The following is a 15,749-nucleotide window of genomic DNA, read 5'->3' on the forward strand; positions in this document are numbered from 1 at the left end:
GGCGGGATGTCTACTCCGCATATTTAGCTAGTCTCGAATGCGAATTTAATAAGGTGAATAAATCATTTTAATGTAACGCGCCCATACGTGGGTACAGGAAGGGCGACGGCCGACAACGAATAGAATAGAAAAGGCTGACATAGGCGGGAAAAGAAGAGAAAGAAAGGAGAGAAAAAGGGAAAGAGAGTAGGAAAAGAAAGAGGGAAGAAAACTGGTATTTTTGCGTTCGAGCACGTCAAGGGGTGCGTTTTGTGTTGCGATTATAAAAGCCGAGGTAACCCGCCTCGCTCCTGCGTCTAGACGACGTCGTAGTCTTCCTATCAAAAACAGACCACCGAACCGAAAAGGCTGAAAGGGCAAGGAACTTCACGCAATGCCAAGAAATTAAAGTTTCTTTATACATCCGCCTATACTCGTTCTATACCCCATATACTTCGTCCCCCCCCCCTTCTTCATGTCTGTCGCCCCTCTTATCCGTCCTCATGTCCGGTCGGATAAAGTCGACGTTACGCGGTGGAAAGAAAGAGATATCCCATCCGACGAGACGTTTGAAAGAGGAGCATATATAAAAACTTCATGAATCATATTAAGAAATATTTCGTAAATTAAAATCATGTAGAAACGAGCGAGACAAGATCTCGCGTTGTATAATGATCTCTCGTTGTTGAAAGTCACAATTGATTTTATATCGATTTGTTATCCTATTTTATGGTGACATTTTTTTTACAATTATTCCTTGTGATTTTTGTAAGAAAAGTTCTGCTCAAATATAATTCAATAAATTATCGATTCGTAAAGAATCTATGGAAGTAAAATTAATTGAATCTCTAGAAACGATTTTTTTTTTAAACTTGTTTAAAAATTTTGTCAGAACAAACGAGAAATATAAAAACGCGAACGCTAAAAAAGACTAAAGAAGTAAATGACAATTTCGTTGGAAGGATGCAAAACAAAAGTCATCGATGCCCGAGAAACGTCTAATGTAGTAGCTGTCACGGCCAGTTACCAAATAATTTGCATAATCGCGATCGATTGTCGACAGTTACCATGGCTGCCATATAGTCATTGCCGCACAGTACCATCGAAAAATCCCATAAATTTTCATCCAAATTAAGACATCCCGGCAATTTAAATAATGTACAATTGTACAAAATAAACAATCAAAAATGAGATCGGTAATTTTTAAATAAATTTGTATTATTAATATAATTTTTATTTTTCGCTAAAGTAAAATTTTCTTTTCGTCATATATTTGATGCTTTCAGATATCAACCGCGGAATAAAAAATGTCCACTGTTAATTTAATAAAGTACACAGAGAGAATTTTCTCTCAAAATTTACTCTGAAAATCATGGTAATCGTGAGACAATATAATGCTGAAGAATTTTGTAAGAGTTTCTCTGATTAATATTTACCATAAAAAATATTAATATCTACCACAATAAGATATAAAATAGATTCAATTAATTTTACCATATTACATAGTAAAATTTATGTATACATATTAATATTTTTTATTGTGGTAAATATGAATCAGAGAAACTCTTTTATAAAACTCTTCCAATACCATATTGTCCCACGATTATCATAATTTTTAGGGTAAATTCTAATAAAAAATTCTCTCCGTATATTAGTTTTGACATGAGCATTTCCTAGTATGAGATACACTCATCTATATAATTATATTACATTATATATGAGCGTAGAAATAAAGTTTAGTAGCATTAAATGATTAACGATTGACTCGCAAACGCAATGCCTGTTCTAAATACGAGGAAAAACATCCCGATCTAGATCCGGGCGTGCTCGGGCATCGGAAAAGGTTACTGATCCGAATATATATATACTTCTATCTAGACACGCTTATGTAGAAATATAAGCGGAGCGAAGTTGATAAACGGTCTCTGGAATGTAAGATAAAGGCAGACTAGGACCAGCTCTCGGTCGGCGACGACGGAGAGAAGATACTCGCGAGGATGACGCAAAGAGAAACGGAGAAGGAGAGGATAAATACGACCGGGAGAGAGATAAATACGCGCGTGTGCGCGTGTCTCGAGCGGAACGAACTGGAGTAATTGTCGTTCATTATATTATGCATAATCGTGGGATGAATTATTCGCGCTGTCCGCGGAGTTCGCGAAATTCGCTCTCTTCGGATGCCTTTGACTTCTCTTTCGAATTTCATCTCCCCTTCGAGGAGAGATTCTCGGGATTCGCCGTAGACTCTGGCACCGGGAAAATCGTCGACCTGGTACGGCCCTACTTACGACAGATGGCACTCGCAAATAGACGATAGAAGAGGAAGACCCGGAGATCAGTAACCCCGATAGAGGAAGGAACCGCGCTAACTGCGCCGTTTTCTTTAATCTTTCGAGATGCCGCCACTCTTCGTGACTCCGACTTTTTCGCCTGAACCTAAGTCTCTCGAATACGATATTTTAGTCGGCACGATTATTACGCGTTTTCAGTTATAAATGGCACATGTGTCTTGTTAAATCAATTATACTCACGATTCCAGTTTTTATCTCTAATCTATGACATCGTCGCAACTGTCGGTCGTAAAGACGACATTATAGAAAATATATAATCATGTCATTTTTTCGTTTAGTTAATAATCGCGTCCCACTGCGACAATTATAAATTATAAAACGTTTATCATATCGTTGTCAACGATCGATATCACTTAATAGCGTCATTCAAGATCTTTGTTCATAAAGTTGCATTTCTTGATCATAAATTTTTAATAAATATTAAAATGTCTCATTGTCAGTTAAGGGGTGTGTCTGTTTTATCGACAAATATTATTTTTATTTAATTCTTTATTGGCTATACAGAATGAAAAATCCTTTACTATATATGTATAGGTATGAAAAAAAACCAAGAAAGTTAAATAATTAGTTTCCTTATTGGTTAGAAGACCGAGAAGAAAATAATTATTTAGCTTTCTTGTTAATTTTTATATATATTTTATATATATAGTAACCTAGATTTGTTATTATGAATACTTTAATTCTAGTAAAAGATTTTTCATTCTGTATAGTGTAAAGAATTACATGAAAATAATATTTATCGATAACAGACAGTCAGCATCCCCTTAATAAGTTACATAAGTTTGATAGATTTATATTTTAAAAATGATTCCTACATTTAATGTTGAATAGAAAAAGAAAACAATCACAAAGATGTAAGATGCATCTGGCACTGTAGCATTCAATATTCATCTCTATTCGATTCTTAAGACTATAATTTAAAAAATCTAGATATATGAACAACGGTGCGACGTCTTTCTCATGTGTCATTCAAATGTCAATTTCCACGATAACATTCGAATACTCGACTTGGAATTATTTGTATCAATCAATAGCGTATAAAAATCGAGTGTATCGGCGCCTTTATGCGAAATCTCTCGAGATCGTTATCAATCCGGCGCCACCGCGCGTGTCGCGGTTGATAACGTCCCAAGAACTCATGATACCGAATCGCAGGTGGTTGCTCCGCAAACGTCGCGCCGTTATTCGAGGAACGTTCGGCACGGTCTCGTTTCGTATAAATGTACTCCTCTCGCATTCGTTCTCACCACGACGACGACGAGATACGCGACGCATACTATATATATTCTCTCGTCACCGCCGCCGCAATTCGTCTTACTTTTCTCTCTTTCTCTCTTGCCGCGATCGAGATAAACACCGCGTGCGGCGTGGCGTTTCGTGGCGCCCCCTCGCGCCCGGTAGAACCGCCCCGTGATCTCGCACGCTTTTTAACCACGCGTGTCCAAGTAGCCGATTAAACTCAGACCCGATACCTGTCATCGTCTCGCGAGCGACGACCGAAAATCCTCGCGAACGTCCTTTGCAGCGCGGCCGGTCGCGCGCGCGCCACGACGTAGCGACCTAACCTAAAAAGAGTCATACCGAGAAACCGCGCGTCGGGAAACGGTCTATTCCGCCGCGGTCATCCCGCCGTTGCCGCGCGATCGTCGTGATCACGCGCGCGCGCGCGTGCACGTGACTACACGGAACGCTACTTCCGGGCGGCGTGTATCCGCCGAGATCCGCCGAACGAGGAAACGAGACGAGCCGTGCCGAACGAGCAGAGGTATATCCGTTGCACACGCGTGTGCGAACGACGGTACCTCGGTAAAGCGGAAGGTGCGTTAAAGGACACTCACCCTCGTCCGGATCCTCGAGATCCTCTGTCTGGATGTAGGATATATCTGAAACCCACAAACACCACCGGTTAGCAGAAAATCCCTCGTGTTTTCGACGCAGTCTCGTCCCGTCCACGGGCACTCTCACTCACCCGCCATCTTGTAACAAACTGCGGCGCGCTCTCGCGGTCACGCGCTCAACTTGCTCGACTAGCGTCCGCGATCGATCCTTTCGATACTATCGCGCGCGCGAACTAATGTATCGATAGTGCGGTATGTTTTCAGGATTGGACGGAGTCGCCGAGTCACTACGGTCGCGCGAGAGTTCACTTGAGAATCTTTCGCGTAATCCACCAATGATACGATATTTTGCACTTTCACACAACACTTTATCCGAGAATCTTCTCGGCACTTTTTTCACTTTTAAGAGACGATTAAGAGGCCATATACGCGCACTCGAGCTATAATTTAATTTTCCGATAATATTTTATGTTCGAGACTAGGATTTGCGAGGATTTTGGCGGAATTTTACTTCGCGGCATCGTCGTACATCCGGCGCCATCGACCCGATATACCCGTTTTTTTCGCGTAATAAACGATCGTCCGATAGTTTTCTCGGCACTCCCGACGTATTTTACTCGCGAACGACGTTTATTTTCGGTCAGGTCGACGAGACCATAGAAAGGGAGCGAGCGATCGGACGACTATAATCTTACGACCGCCATATCGCGCCGTATATACGATAATTGTGACCATCTCTACGTTAATCCCGACGAACAATCAACTCTGATTCTCCGACACTCGGTTATATTTCGCGATCAAACCGAAACCGCAATCGACCTGATGCGGATCGCGCGCGATGCATCGTAGACGAAAGCGGAAACACTACTGAACTCAGTTCCGATACCAATTCCGATAGTTCACTGTGGTTCGATTCCGAGGTTCCGCCATTTTACGCGTCATCACGAGGCGCGTCTTTTCAAACGCGTTTTTATTAAACGCGACATAAACGCACATATGTTGAATATAAATTCGTAACATTGATGAAATTAAATATGAACCTGATGTTAAATACAAATGTATGTCAAATATAAAATGCGAATGTCGTATAATAATTTTTATTATTAGTTATTAGCAAATATACTGCAATTTACTATTATAATTGATAATAAAACTGCGTGAGAAGTGTGTTTGTGTGATGGACGCGTTATATTAATATCCTACGCACTAATAATATCATATATATCATATTAATATATTATTGCATTATTTTTATATTTGCATTTTATATTTTATGTGTTTTGCAAATATTATGTTTCAAAATTAGCGCGCAAGCTACGTCATGGCCATATTAGATTCACTTGTTCTGAACTCGGAATTCCGGAATCGGACCACAGTGCCTCGGTACACCCAGTAGCGGAACCGGATATTGAGATATTGTGTTATTGCATTATTTGGCGCGCAAAAGTCTAAGGCGGTTGTCGATGTGACAAAGAGTGAATCGCGATTGAGCATTGTGAGACGATTGTAAGTTGTAGAGAATAAATATCGTTTGATAAGTAAAACGTGTAGACTCGGGAATGTCGAGAAAGTATCAGATTGTTGTATTATTCGCAAATACAATGTACGAGTCCATATTCCGTCAATGCACTCGACGGGGTCATAACTGCAAATATCATTAATAAAACATCACCGACGATAAATATCACCTACAAATGAATTTATAATATCCGAAGTACCGAAAAAAGTATCGGGCGATTGTTATATTGTGCGTAAATACTATAAATCCCCGTGGTAATGCAATAATTCCGACAGTTTCATCAAGTGGACTCCGCGCGACCGTACCTGGAAATTTCTTATTAAAGCAAATATTAATAGAATTACGGGGAAATTAAGTTACTAAGACTAAATATTGTCTGAAAATAAAAATGTAATGACTGTATAAAATTCTATAATTGTCGTATTATACTTAAATACAATAAATTTCATTAGTTTAGTACAACAATTCTCTGTCAAGTAAATTCTGAGTAAGCGTTGCTTTAAATATTTTTATTTTTATATAAAAAAATATCAATATATATATATATATATATATATATGTGTGTGTATATAATTATTTGAGAAATTAGATTACTGAGGGTATAATGGAAATAAGCAAGTAATAGCAACGCTACGAATAATATTAAATAGTATTAAATAATTGATATATACTAATTTAAATAATCAAAATTTATTTAATTCTGAATGAAATATGTAAATTCTGTACAAAAACTAAATATGTATATCTAACTTTAATTCTACAAATTAATACAGAAAATATTGAGTAAAATCTCAATTTTGATCTCAATTTGATAATATCAAATATCTTTTAATTTAATGTTTTAGGAACAGCCACAAGGTGATAAATAATGCAACAGTTATATTATAGCAGTGCAACAGCTGGTGAGTAAATTTATATATTTGTTTATATTCATTCATATTTTAAAAACTATTACTTTTTTATTAGACATAGGACAAATAATGGGAAGAGGTAATTAATAACAAAAATAAGACTTTATAAAAAAATGTTTGAAAAATACATGTATATGATAAAACATTAATTTTTTTATATCATCCCAAGAATATAATATATATGTATGTGAATGTATGTGTTATCTTAATGTAATATATACTATATCAATATTTCACAATTTCTTAAAGATAAATTTACATTGCATTACTATAGTTATGTTCATTTGCGCAACTTATTAAATAAGAATTTAAATAGTTTTGCAAATAATCTGAACTTTTATATATAATTCTAATAGAAGAAATTATTAAATTAGAGAGAGAGAGAGAGAAAGAGAGAGAATGAATGAATAATCTCTTTCAAATTGAATGATTCAGTCATAAGTTTTAAAGTGAGAATCATCATTAGGCACAGATGATAAAAAAACCGTTATTATTTATTTGACATCATGAAAAATATAAAATAAAAGAGTAGTAGACTTAATACAAGCCAATATGCAGATCTTGTGTGTATTGCATAGAATATTGTAATAATAATGCACAATTATAATATTTTAATTGTTTGAATTATCTTCAAATCTTATAAAATTTTATATATTTTTAATATATTTTAGAAATGTGTAAAAAAAAATATATATATATATATATAAAATAATAAAAACTAAAAAATATAAGAAAAAAATAAAAAAAAAACCATGTAACAATTTATTCTACGCATTAAAAACTGCAAATTGGCTCTTATTAAACATATACCGGTAAAATTTTTTTTATATATAACAATATAAAATTATATAATATATAATTATAACATATAGTATATAATTATAACAATATAAAATTATACATATAATTGCAAAATTATATATGAAATATGTCCATATATCATTAGATAAAAGTACTTTTTATATAAATTATATATAAATTTATTAATATATAAATTATATAATATTAATTATATAAATTATATATAATTATATAATAAATATTTTTTATATATATAAATATATATAAATATATTGGTTTCATGTATAATTTGACATGATTATATATAAACCCTTATATTTTATATAAATAAATTTATATAATTATGTATAAAAATGGACATATTTCACATATAATTTTACGATTATATGTATTTTAATAATTATACAATTATTTATATATAATTATATATAAAAAATTTTTTCCTTGATATCTAATTTGAAAATGCCTAGGAGCTTTCTTTCTTTTTTTGTTTTTAAATAAATTAGGAGGACAGATTAAAAAGATCCTGGTCTCTCTGATTTATGCTCTCTGAATTATGCTTCTTATGTATGATTCTCTTTCATTCAATTATTATAGTTTTCTTTCATCTACTTGCTTCCCACTTCATTAATTATTTTCATATAATGTATACTTAATTATATACATCATTTTAATATCTTGATAATAATGTTTAAATCACAAACAATGTTCTTCTATAAATCTATATAGTAGAAAAAGTATGGAGAGAAATATGGAAAAGTGTTTCAAAGAGAATATTTTTTCAGTAAAATATTTGTTTACGCTGTAGTTAGAATTTTTTGTCTTCTAGAACAAAAAATTGTTCAAATCTTTCTTGTAATATATCATCGTGGAATTCTTGCATCTACAATTAATTTGTAATCCATTTTACTAATTAATGCATTGCTTTGTAAGAAAAATATTATGTAACATGTGATGACTGTATACAATATGCAACGCAAACTGTCCAGTATAATTAGTATCTCGAGATGTGAAAATTGCATGATATAAGAGAAGTAATGAAAGAAAACATCATTGATATGATATGATGATCGATGTCATATGTTATCTGAGGCTACTTCTTCAATAGTAGCTCTACACATTGGGCATTCAATTAGCTGTTTTGAACACCTTTGGCAAAATCCTCTGCAAAAAATTAATTATTACATTACATTATCTCTCATAGAAATTAATTCAAATTTAAATATACAATTATATATTACCTATGGTTACATGGCAGTAACCTCACTGATGCCTTTTGATCAAAACATAATGTACAGGAATCTTCCCTAACACTAAGTCTTCGTAATTGGTCTAGGTATATATGTCTGGGAAGTATGATTTTATCTTCTGGTTTCAATGTAGCATAATCATTAAATTTCTGAAATTCTCGATCTGTAGGCGGATATTTAAAAGGTGCATTTCCAAAGTTAAATAGGCATTGTTGGAATGACATGAAACTAGCTGCTGCAAAGAATCCAGATCTAGAAATATCCATTAATATTATCAATAAATACTCTTCTTTGAATCTTTAACAAAAATTGGATAAAATAATTTTAAAGAAAAATAGATACATACCTAACTGTTTTAAAGACTTGAATACATGGTTTAAGTGGTACACCATTGATCGAAAATATTATCTCGAATTTATTTAAATCCAATAAGCAACCCAGAATATCACCAGATTTCCAGCATGGCCTGTCGTGAAATTTTTCACTTCTTGCATTATACCAAATCAGTCTGCGACAGCCATCATAGGCCAAAGAAAACTCATCATCTCCTATACCATATCCCTCCTAATACCGAAAAATAAAAAATAATGTTGTATATTCGCGTACAAAAATGATAAAAATTTTGTTATGTCTAATAATAGAGGCTAAAGTATATATACTATTTTCAACAATTGTGTAAAGAATTAAAAATATTCTGAAAATGTGGATACGAATTATTTACATGATTTAGAAATGTGCTATCCTTCGTGGCCCATCCAATTTGCATTACTCCTGTAGTGATTATCAGTGTTTCATAATACCATATTCCTGAATCTACTTGAAACGTGCATCGTACACTTTCGAATGAATATGCATCACACCGCGCCTGAAATAACAATAGATAATCATTAGATTAAAATGCCTATAATGAAAAAAAAACTAATAAAACATTGAATTGTGCCAGAAGATACAATATAATATTGCAGACTATCTACCTCCAAACCGTTAGGTGATATTTTCAGGTACTCGCTTACATCCTTTGTATTTAACATTACATTAATACCCGTCACATCGACTGAGTCGTGGGAATATTTTCTACCTTCCATTAAGACTAACAAAAATGAATTAAACATTATTGTGGAATTGTACAAATTAATCATAGCACAATCAATTTACAAATCAACAATTAATTTACAAATTAATCACATTTAGAGAAAGAGTTTGATATAATTATACTTACATAAGTTATCTAAACACCACTGTGCACAGAAACCAACTTGACGACGTACATAATGTATTTCTGTGGCCCATTTCTCCAATTCTAGCAATGGATTTTGCTTTTCTGACATAAGGCGTTTCTTAATAGTTACCTTATTTTCACCTGTTAATTTATTGCAAGTATTAATGCACTGATAATTAAAATAAAAAATAGAGACATTTAATTACTTTCTATTTTACTTACTTGTCTGTGCAAATTTCTCTAGAGCTATTAAAGAATATAACATTACATAAGGCTCAACATCCTCTCGCTAGAAAGAAAAGATTATGTTAAAAGTAATTGACATAGGAATAGCATTAGAAATTAAAAAAAAATCAATTAAACATAAAATTTAACATACCAAATTTGAAACAAGATAATCTAAAGTTGCATCAGATAATATTGCTATACTACTAGGGCCAGCAAGTTTTTCTGCAATACAACCAAGTACGACACATATATTGCGTTGCTGTGTAGCTGTAATTTGTATTTGTCCAAGTCTTTGAGATAATTGAAACATATGTGATAATCGTAGTACAGAATCCTATATCATATAAAAGAGACGATTATTTTCATTATTGCTGCTTAAATCTCTATTTTTTGTAGTGTAATAAATAAATGCCAACCTTTGAAGGTAAAGGGCAGTCATCTAATAGTAATATTATAACAGAAGGTCCTAATGGATTGTGCATTGGAATAACATTGACCATAGAGCTAACTACTTGTATCCAACCATCTTCCTTATCCGCAATGGCATTCAATTTTAACATTGCTGGCGGTGGCTCATGATCACTGAATACATATAAATAAATTAACATATTAAGATACAAAACAAATATATTTACGTGTATTAAGATATTTTTTACTTACTTATCTACCAGAGTATCAAGACTTCCGAGTGTCTCTAATACAAGTTTATCAATGTTTGCCGATGTGGGAAACTTAAAGGAAGATGATGCCGAATCGCTAGATGAAACCAAATTTATGCTTGGCTCTGGTATTATGGTATTTTGAGTTTGTGCATGATTGTTACTGCCATATGTCTCAAGCTCTGGGGAATCTTTACACAAACAATTGCCCATTCCCACAATTTTCTTGTGATTTACTTTCGCGAGTTATTGCCTATCTTATTTAAGTTACATTTACAGAACAATGATACAAGCGTACTATCAAATCTTGCATTTGATTAGGCTGAAAAGAAACAACTCATATAACAAATACTGTTTTGCAAAAACACAATTCAAGATTAGGATTCACTCACCGAAAGGATGATATCATGACAAGTCATATCCCTTTACCATAGATACATATGATATTCTGTTATAAGCGTACTTTTATCTGCTCCATGCCACCACTATATGACAGTTTCGTGATTAAATGCAAATTAAACGTAAAGTGTTGCACGATTTAAGTCTTCTTCATTACAATTTTTTCTTTCAGCTTGCAACTATCTGTGTTTAATCATGCATGCTTCTTTCGTGTTAGTCTATCAACAGAAAATTACGAAAGATTTCAGATAAAAACAAGATACATTTCATGAATCACACAATTTAATGTCCAATTAATTTTATTTGCATGTTAATAAAAAAATGAATTGTGCGGATGCTTTAATATTTTTTTGAGGCAGACATTTGTATATCACTTGTTTAAACGACTACAGAATTCTCGAGTATTTAATCAGAAAATGAGAATAGAATCGAGAGAAATTTCTCGTCTTTGAGGTTATGCGTTTCGAATAATCTATCACAACAGTATAATTTCACCATATAGAATACGAAATGCGGAATGTACATATTTTATATCCTATTCGATATTACTCTGTCAGTCTCGCGCTCCACGGTAGTAAGTACTTTCTGCTCATACTTCAATAAGGGTTACACGAATGGCTCCCCTAATCTCGACGTGACACGTTATCGAATTGTTCTCTGGACAATCTCGTGCAGATTGTGCCGTATCGCATTTTGTATTCGGTGCGAGACGCACGCGTACACGAAAGCGTGATATTTCGATATAAACCTTTCATTTTCCCGTCATTACCGTTAATAAAATAGTCGATTTGCGTGTGAGTCCTGTGGAATTGCTCTGGAGAAAAAAACTCATCGATTCTTCTCGTTTTTTATTCATTTAGAATAGACGAAAAAATCGTCCCTAACATTATCGGACACGTGTATAATATATTTTGACATATACGATTGACATTTGCAAAAATCGTCTGCTTCGCGAATTACAGATAAATTATTCCTCGCGAAATTTTTTATTATGTCCTGATTTCGTTGTTTACATTCGTGATATAACAGTTGTAACAAACATTTCTCCGTGAGCTTGTCGTTTACATGTGACGTGAATAATGTACATATATATATATATGTAGTGATTTTTTATATATGCGATATACGCTATCGCAAAATGTTTCGATTTTGTTAAATATATGCATGACGTATGTGTGCGGTATGTATCTGCACATGTTACGGTATATGAACATGCTTGACATTTAGCGTCCACGTTGAAATATTCATCTGTCGCGTGCGTCCCTCGACGTACTTTTATTTCTAAAGTTCGCGCGGAGTCGCGCGGTTATCACAAGTTCGATTATCGAAGTCGCGCCAAGTTGTACTCGCGGTTTCGTCTGTCAACACACGCGAAACGGAGCGAAAGACGTTTCGCTTTTGAATCTCGCTCGCTCGCGATAATTAACCGGGAGTGAAAAATCGCCGGTGGTGCGAAGGAATCGGCGATTCGTCCTCGTCCCGAGACGTTCACCGGAATATCCTCTTTCCAGAATTTCGGGCAGCGTAATGTCATCACATGGGGCAGAAGACGGCTAGACGGAGGTTGTCAACGATCAATAGTATCAGGAAAATGACTTGGTGACTCATTACACGTCGAGGATTTTACGCGGAATCATGGTGTCCGGGGAGAACGAGAGACTGCTGCCCGAGCCCGAGAACTACGCCAAGTGTTTTTACGATCTCTTCAAGAACGTCGCCGAGGCGCAAAGGTACGAATCCTCGAATGCGTGACGTATAACCTCTTTTACGATTTGTTTACTTGACGCGATCAGCGGCGACTTTGACTGCCAATCGGCTTCCCGGTTGTCAAATCACCGGTTCATAATTTAGAATTAAATAATTCTGTTCCAGAATGAATACTATTTTTTATTGACACGGCGGCATCAATTAAACACGTCACAGACGCATTTTATCGATTTAAAACGTAACCTCAAATTTATTGTTTATTAAGGATTCTTTTTTTTATTTTCTTTATTAATTCTTTATTTGATGAGTTTCATTATGTTTTATTATCATGATTATGAATCCTCCTGTTGTTATTTGCTCATATTAAAATTTTTAGTCATATGTACAATATTAATATTTTTGGTCATGTATAGAAAGTTTTATTCAAGTGATTCTAAAGAATAAAAAGATATCTTTATATGTAGTATATATGTAAAATTATTATTATTTTATAATAAAAGACGAATAATTTTATCATAATTATAATAAAATTTTGTGTATATTATTGCTATACATATAATTCAAATATATTTTGATATTTGTGTTTTGAAGGTATAAATAAATTTAAATAAAGAGATTAAATTAATAATAATATTATATTTTAGGAATAAGGGAGAATGGAGAAAATGTAAAAAAAATAAAGCTATTCGTAAACGGGACAAGAAAAAGGTATTAGCAATTATAATAATATATTTTATCTATTATAATATAGCCTAAAATAGATTTTGACATTCTTTATATGTGTGTGTTTCTAGATTGATTTAAATGGAGAATTAAATTATAATAATCCACCAAAGATAGAAACATCTTGCAATGCCTCAGCATTTGCTGTGTTTGCTAGTGTGAGAAGTGGTATTCTAGAGAAACATGCAAAATTGTCAACTGAAGTTTATAGAGCATCAAACTGTAATTCTCCACCACCGGATCTTAGTGATACTATAGATACAGAAAGCGATGATGAAGATAGAATATCAACTATACAAAATTTACCAAAGGTAAAGTTACTTTAAGACTTGTTAAACTTGATTTGTAATATTATAAATAGCATATGTATACCTGTATAATATAAATCTTTTTTCTTACAGATTGTAGGTATCGGTTTAAGGAGTGTTTTTACATTGATGCGTGAGAGTAGAACAATTGATCCAATCTTGTGTACAAAAGCATTATCAGCTTTATTGGATGTTTTACAAGGACAATTACCAGAAGGCCTCAAATCTGAACCAGACGACGTTATTGGTTTGTATCTTTGAATATTAAGATTTTAAAAATTTGATAAATTGATAAATTTTAAATGCTTTTTTAAAATCTGTTTCTAGATCCATTATTTGATTTATTATTGGATCTTGCAACATCTCATGGTCCTGAATCAGCCGCAGCCAATGATGGCAGTCATTTAACAGCTGTTGCTTGCGCATGTTTGTTGAGCCTTGTTGTGGTTAGAGGAGACACTGGACGCTTGTTAGCAGCAATAGCAGCTTTACTTATGTCTCCCAAAGCATTAGCGATACAAAATATTCAGGTATCTTTTACATATGTCATTGTAACATTATTTTGCCATATAATTCAATGCAGTATACTCTAAAGTTTAATTTTGTATTTCAGATGCCATGTGTGCTAACGTCTCTACAGAGAAGTGTTCATGCAGTTTTGTTAGGTAAACTCATGAGACCAGATTGGATTACATATGGAGTTCCTAAGTGTTCCAAGATATATACCTCTACACTTAAGTTACCAAATGAGATGAACAATATGGTATTGAATGAACGTAGTTTTGTGAGTGATGGAAAATACTTATATTTGCATACGTCTCGTGGTTTATTGAAAATTGGAAGTGGCCATGGTGGTACAATATGGGGGCATATATACATACATAAAGCAGATTTTTATCCGACGGAAATAGGATGGCTTGGTTATGCTAATGTTAGTTATGCAATAAAGTGTTTACAACTGTACAATAATAAATATATTAATGTATAATATTACTTATACAAAATTCTATTTACAGAATTCGTTATATTTCAAATGCGCACCGAGGAAGCAGAGTGAGTTATTAATTATTGATGCAGAAACGCTTATAGTAACAGGAATTGCAGTGCTGGAAGGAAAAGATTGGTCATCTTCTGTTATGTTTTCTGATGGTGAAAATTTAGGAATGATAACAGCAGGGAAAGATGTAATTGTTGCAATTTTATATATATATATTATATTATATTATTGTTTGATATATTTATATAATTAATTCATTTTTATCTTTTTTTAACAGGAAGGCTTTGTGGTGCGCACAATAAATACATTAAGTAATCCTGTAACGGTAGCTTCTGAATTGCCACTGAAATTGGCAAGGAAATGCGTAGATATATTTGGTTATGCGTCATTTGACGAAGAACAAACGATACATACGTTGAATCCAGGATGTGATGATGAAATTACAATGGTTACAGCAGGAAAGGAATTTGGTTTACTGAAAACAGTATCTGGAAAAGTAAGTATCACGAGAAATTTTTTATAAAAGCTATTGTTCAATGTATTTAAATATTACATGTTTTATATTTTGCTTATACAATATTTTTTTATTTGTTACAGTTATTATATAGCGGAAAAGGAACTTGTCTAGGCATGAAGAGTAATACAAGACCTAATAGATGGTTGGAGCTTACTTTTGGTAAAGGTCCGAGGATTACACATTTTGCAGCAGGTCATGATGGACAGCATGTTGTAATGGTCATGGAGGATGGTTCTGTATTATTTACTGGCACTGCTAGACGTGGAGAAGACGGAGATAGTAGTAAGTTTAATGTATAAAAATAATTTATTTTAAAACAATTTGTTTTAAAATTACTTATTTT

General features: G+C 33.4%; 2 protein-coding genes across 8 annotated transcripts in view; one reads left to right on the top strand and one right to left on the bottom strand.

Annotated features, from left to right (window-relative positions):
* Positions 1 to 7,680: 7,680 nt before the first annotated feature.
* LOC114932426 (RING finger and SPRY domain-containing protein 1) lies at positions 7,681 to 12,189 on the bottom strand. 4 transcript variants are annotated; one of them, XM_029304616.2, is made up of 12 exons: positions 11,924 to 12,189; positions 11,148 to 11,372; positions 10,757 to 11,077; positions 10,513 to 10,678; positions 10,248 to 10,430; positions 10,091 to 10,157; positions 9,869 to 10,009; positions 9,624 to 9,739; positions 9,371 to 9,514; positions 8,996 to 9,213; positions 8,641 to 8,901; positions 7,681 to 8,563 (listed from the first exon to the last, which is right to left on the bottom strand). In XM_029304616.2, exons 3-12 carry the CDS (start codon positions 10,966 to 10,968, stop codon positions 8,476 to 8,478), a joined length of 1,596 nt encoding a protein of 531 aa, XP_029160449.1. In that variant the 5' UTR covers positions 10,969 to 11,077; positions 11,148 to 11,372; positions 11,924 to 12,189; the 3' UTR covers positions 7,681 to 8,475. The 4 variants fall into 4 exon arrangements, with proteins under 4 accessions (XP_029160449.1, XP_029160448.1, XP_029160446.1 ...); XM_029304615.2 differs by lacking the exon at positions 11,924 to 12,189 and adding an exon at positions 11,750 to 11,887; XM_029304613.2 differs by lacking the exon at positions 11,924 to 12,189 and adding an exon at positions 11,704 to 11,887.
* A 261-nt stretch (positions 12,190 to 12,450) lies between these two features.
* The window catches only part of hiw (MYC binding protein highwire), a 184,172-nt gene continuing 180,873 nt past the window's right edge, over positions 12,451 to 15,749 (top strand). For 3 of the 4 annotated variants that reach the window (XM_085479734.1, XM_085479736.1, XM_085479735.1), the window contains exons 1-9: positions 12,451 to 12,884; positions 13,506 to 13,569; positions 13,656 to 13,895; positions 13,986 to 14,139; positions 14,220 to 14,422; positions 14,506 to 14,823; positions 14,909 to 15,076; positions 15,167 to 15,385; positions 15,487 to 15,688. In XM_085479734.1, the coding sequence (XP_085335860.1) occupies positions 12,790 to 12,884; positions 13,506 to 13,569; positions 13,656 to 13,895; positions 13,986 to 14,139; positions 14,220 to 14,422; positions 14,506 to 14,823; positions 14,909 to 15,076; positions 15,167 to 15,385; positions 15,487 to 15,688 (1,663 nt within the window). In that variant the 5' untranslated portion in view covers positions 12,451 to 12,789. The remainder of the gene's footprint in view (positions 12,885 to 13,505; positions 13,570 to 13,655; positions 13,896 to 13,985; positions 14,140 to 14,219; positions 14,423 to 14,505; positions 14,824 to 14,908; positions 15,077 to 15,166; positions 15,386 to 15,486; positions 15,689 to 15,749) is intronic. The other variant, XM_085479737.1, reaches the window with a different exon arrangement.

Source organism: Nylanderia fulva, unplaced genomic scaffold (genome assembly GCF_048542155.1).
Source record: "Nylanderia fulva isolate GAGA-0341 unplaced genomic scaffold, ASM4854215v1 Scaffold13, whole genome shotgun sequence".
Classification (NCBI taxonomy): Eukaryota; Metazoa; Arthropoda; class Insecta; order Hymenoptera; family Formicidae; genus Nylanderia; species Nylanderia fulva.

Bases quoted from the DNA above. Each gene is read 5' to 3' on its own strand.
- LOC114932426 (XM_029304616.2), bottom strand. From the start codon at position 10,968: ATGGGCAATTGTTTGTGTAAAGATTCCCCAGAGCTTGAGACATATGGC. The intron at 10,010-10,090 runs GTAAGTAAAATA...ATAAATTAACAG, and splicing joins AGAGAAATTTGCACAGACAA to GTGAAAATAAGGTAACTATT. The intron at 9,214-9,370 runs GTAAATAATTCG...TTTCGGTATTAG, and splicing joins ATAGCACATTTCTAAATCAT to GAGGGATATGGTATAGGAGA.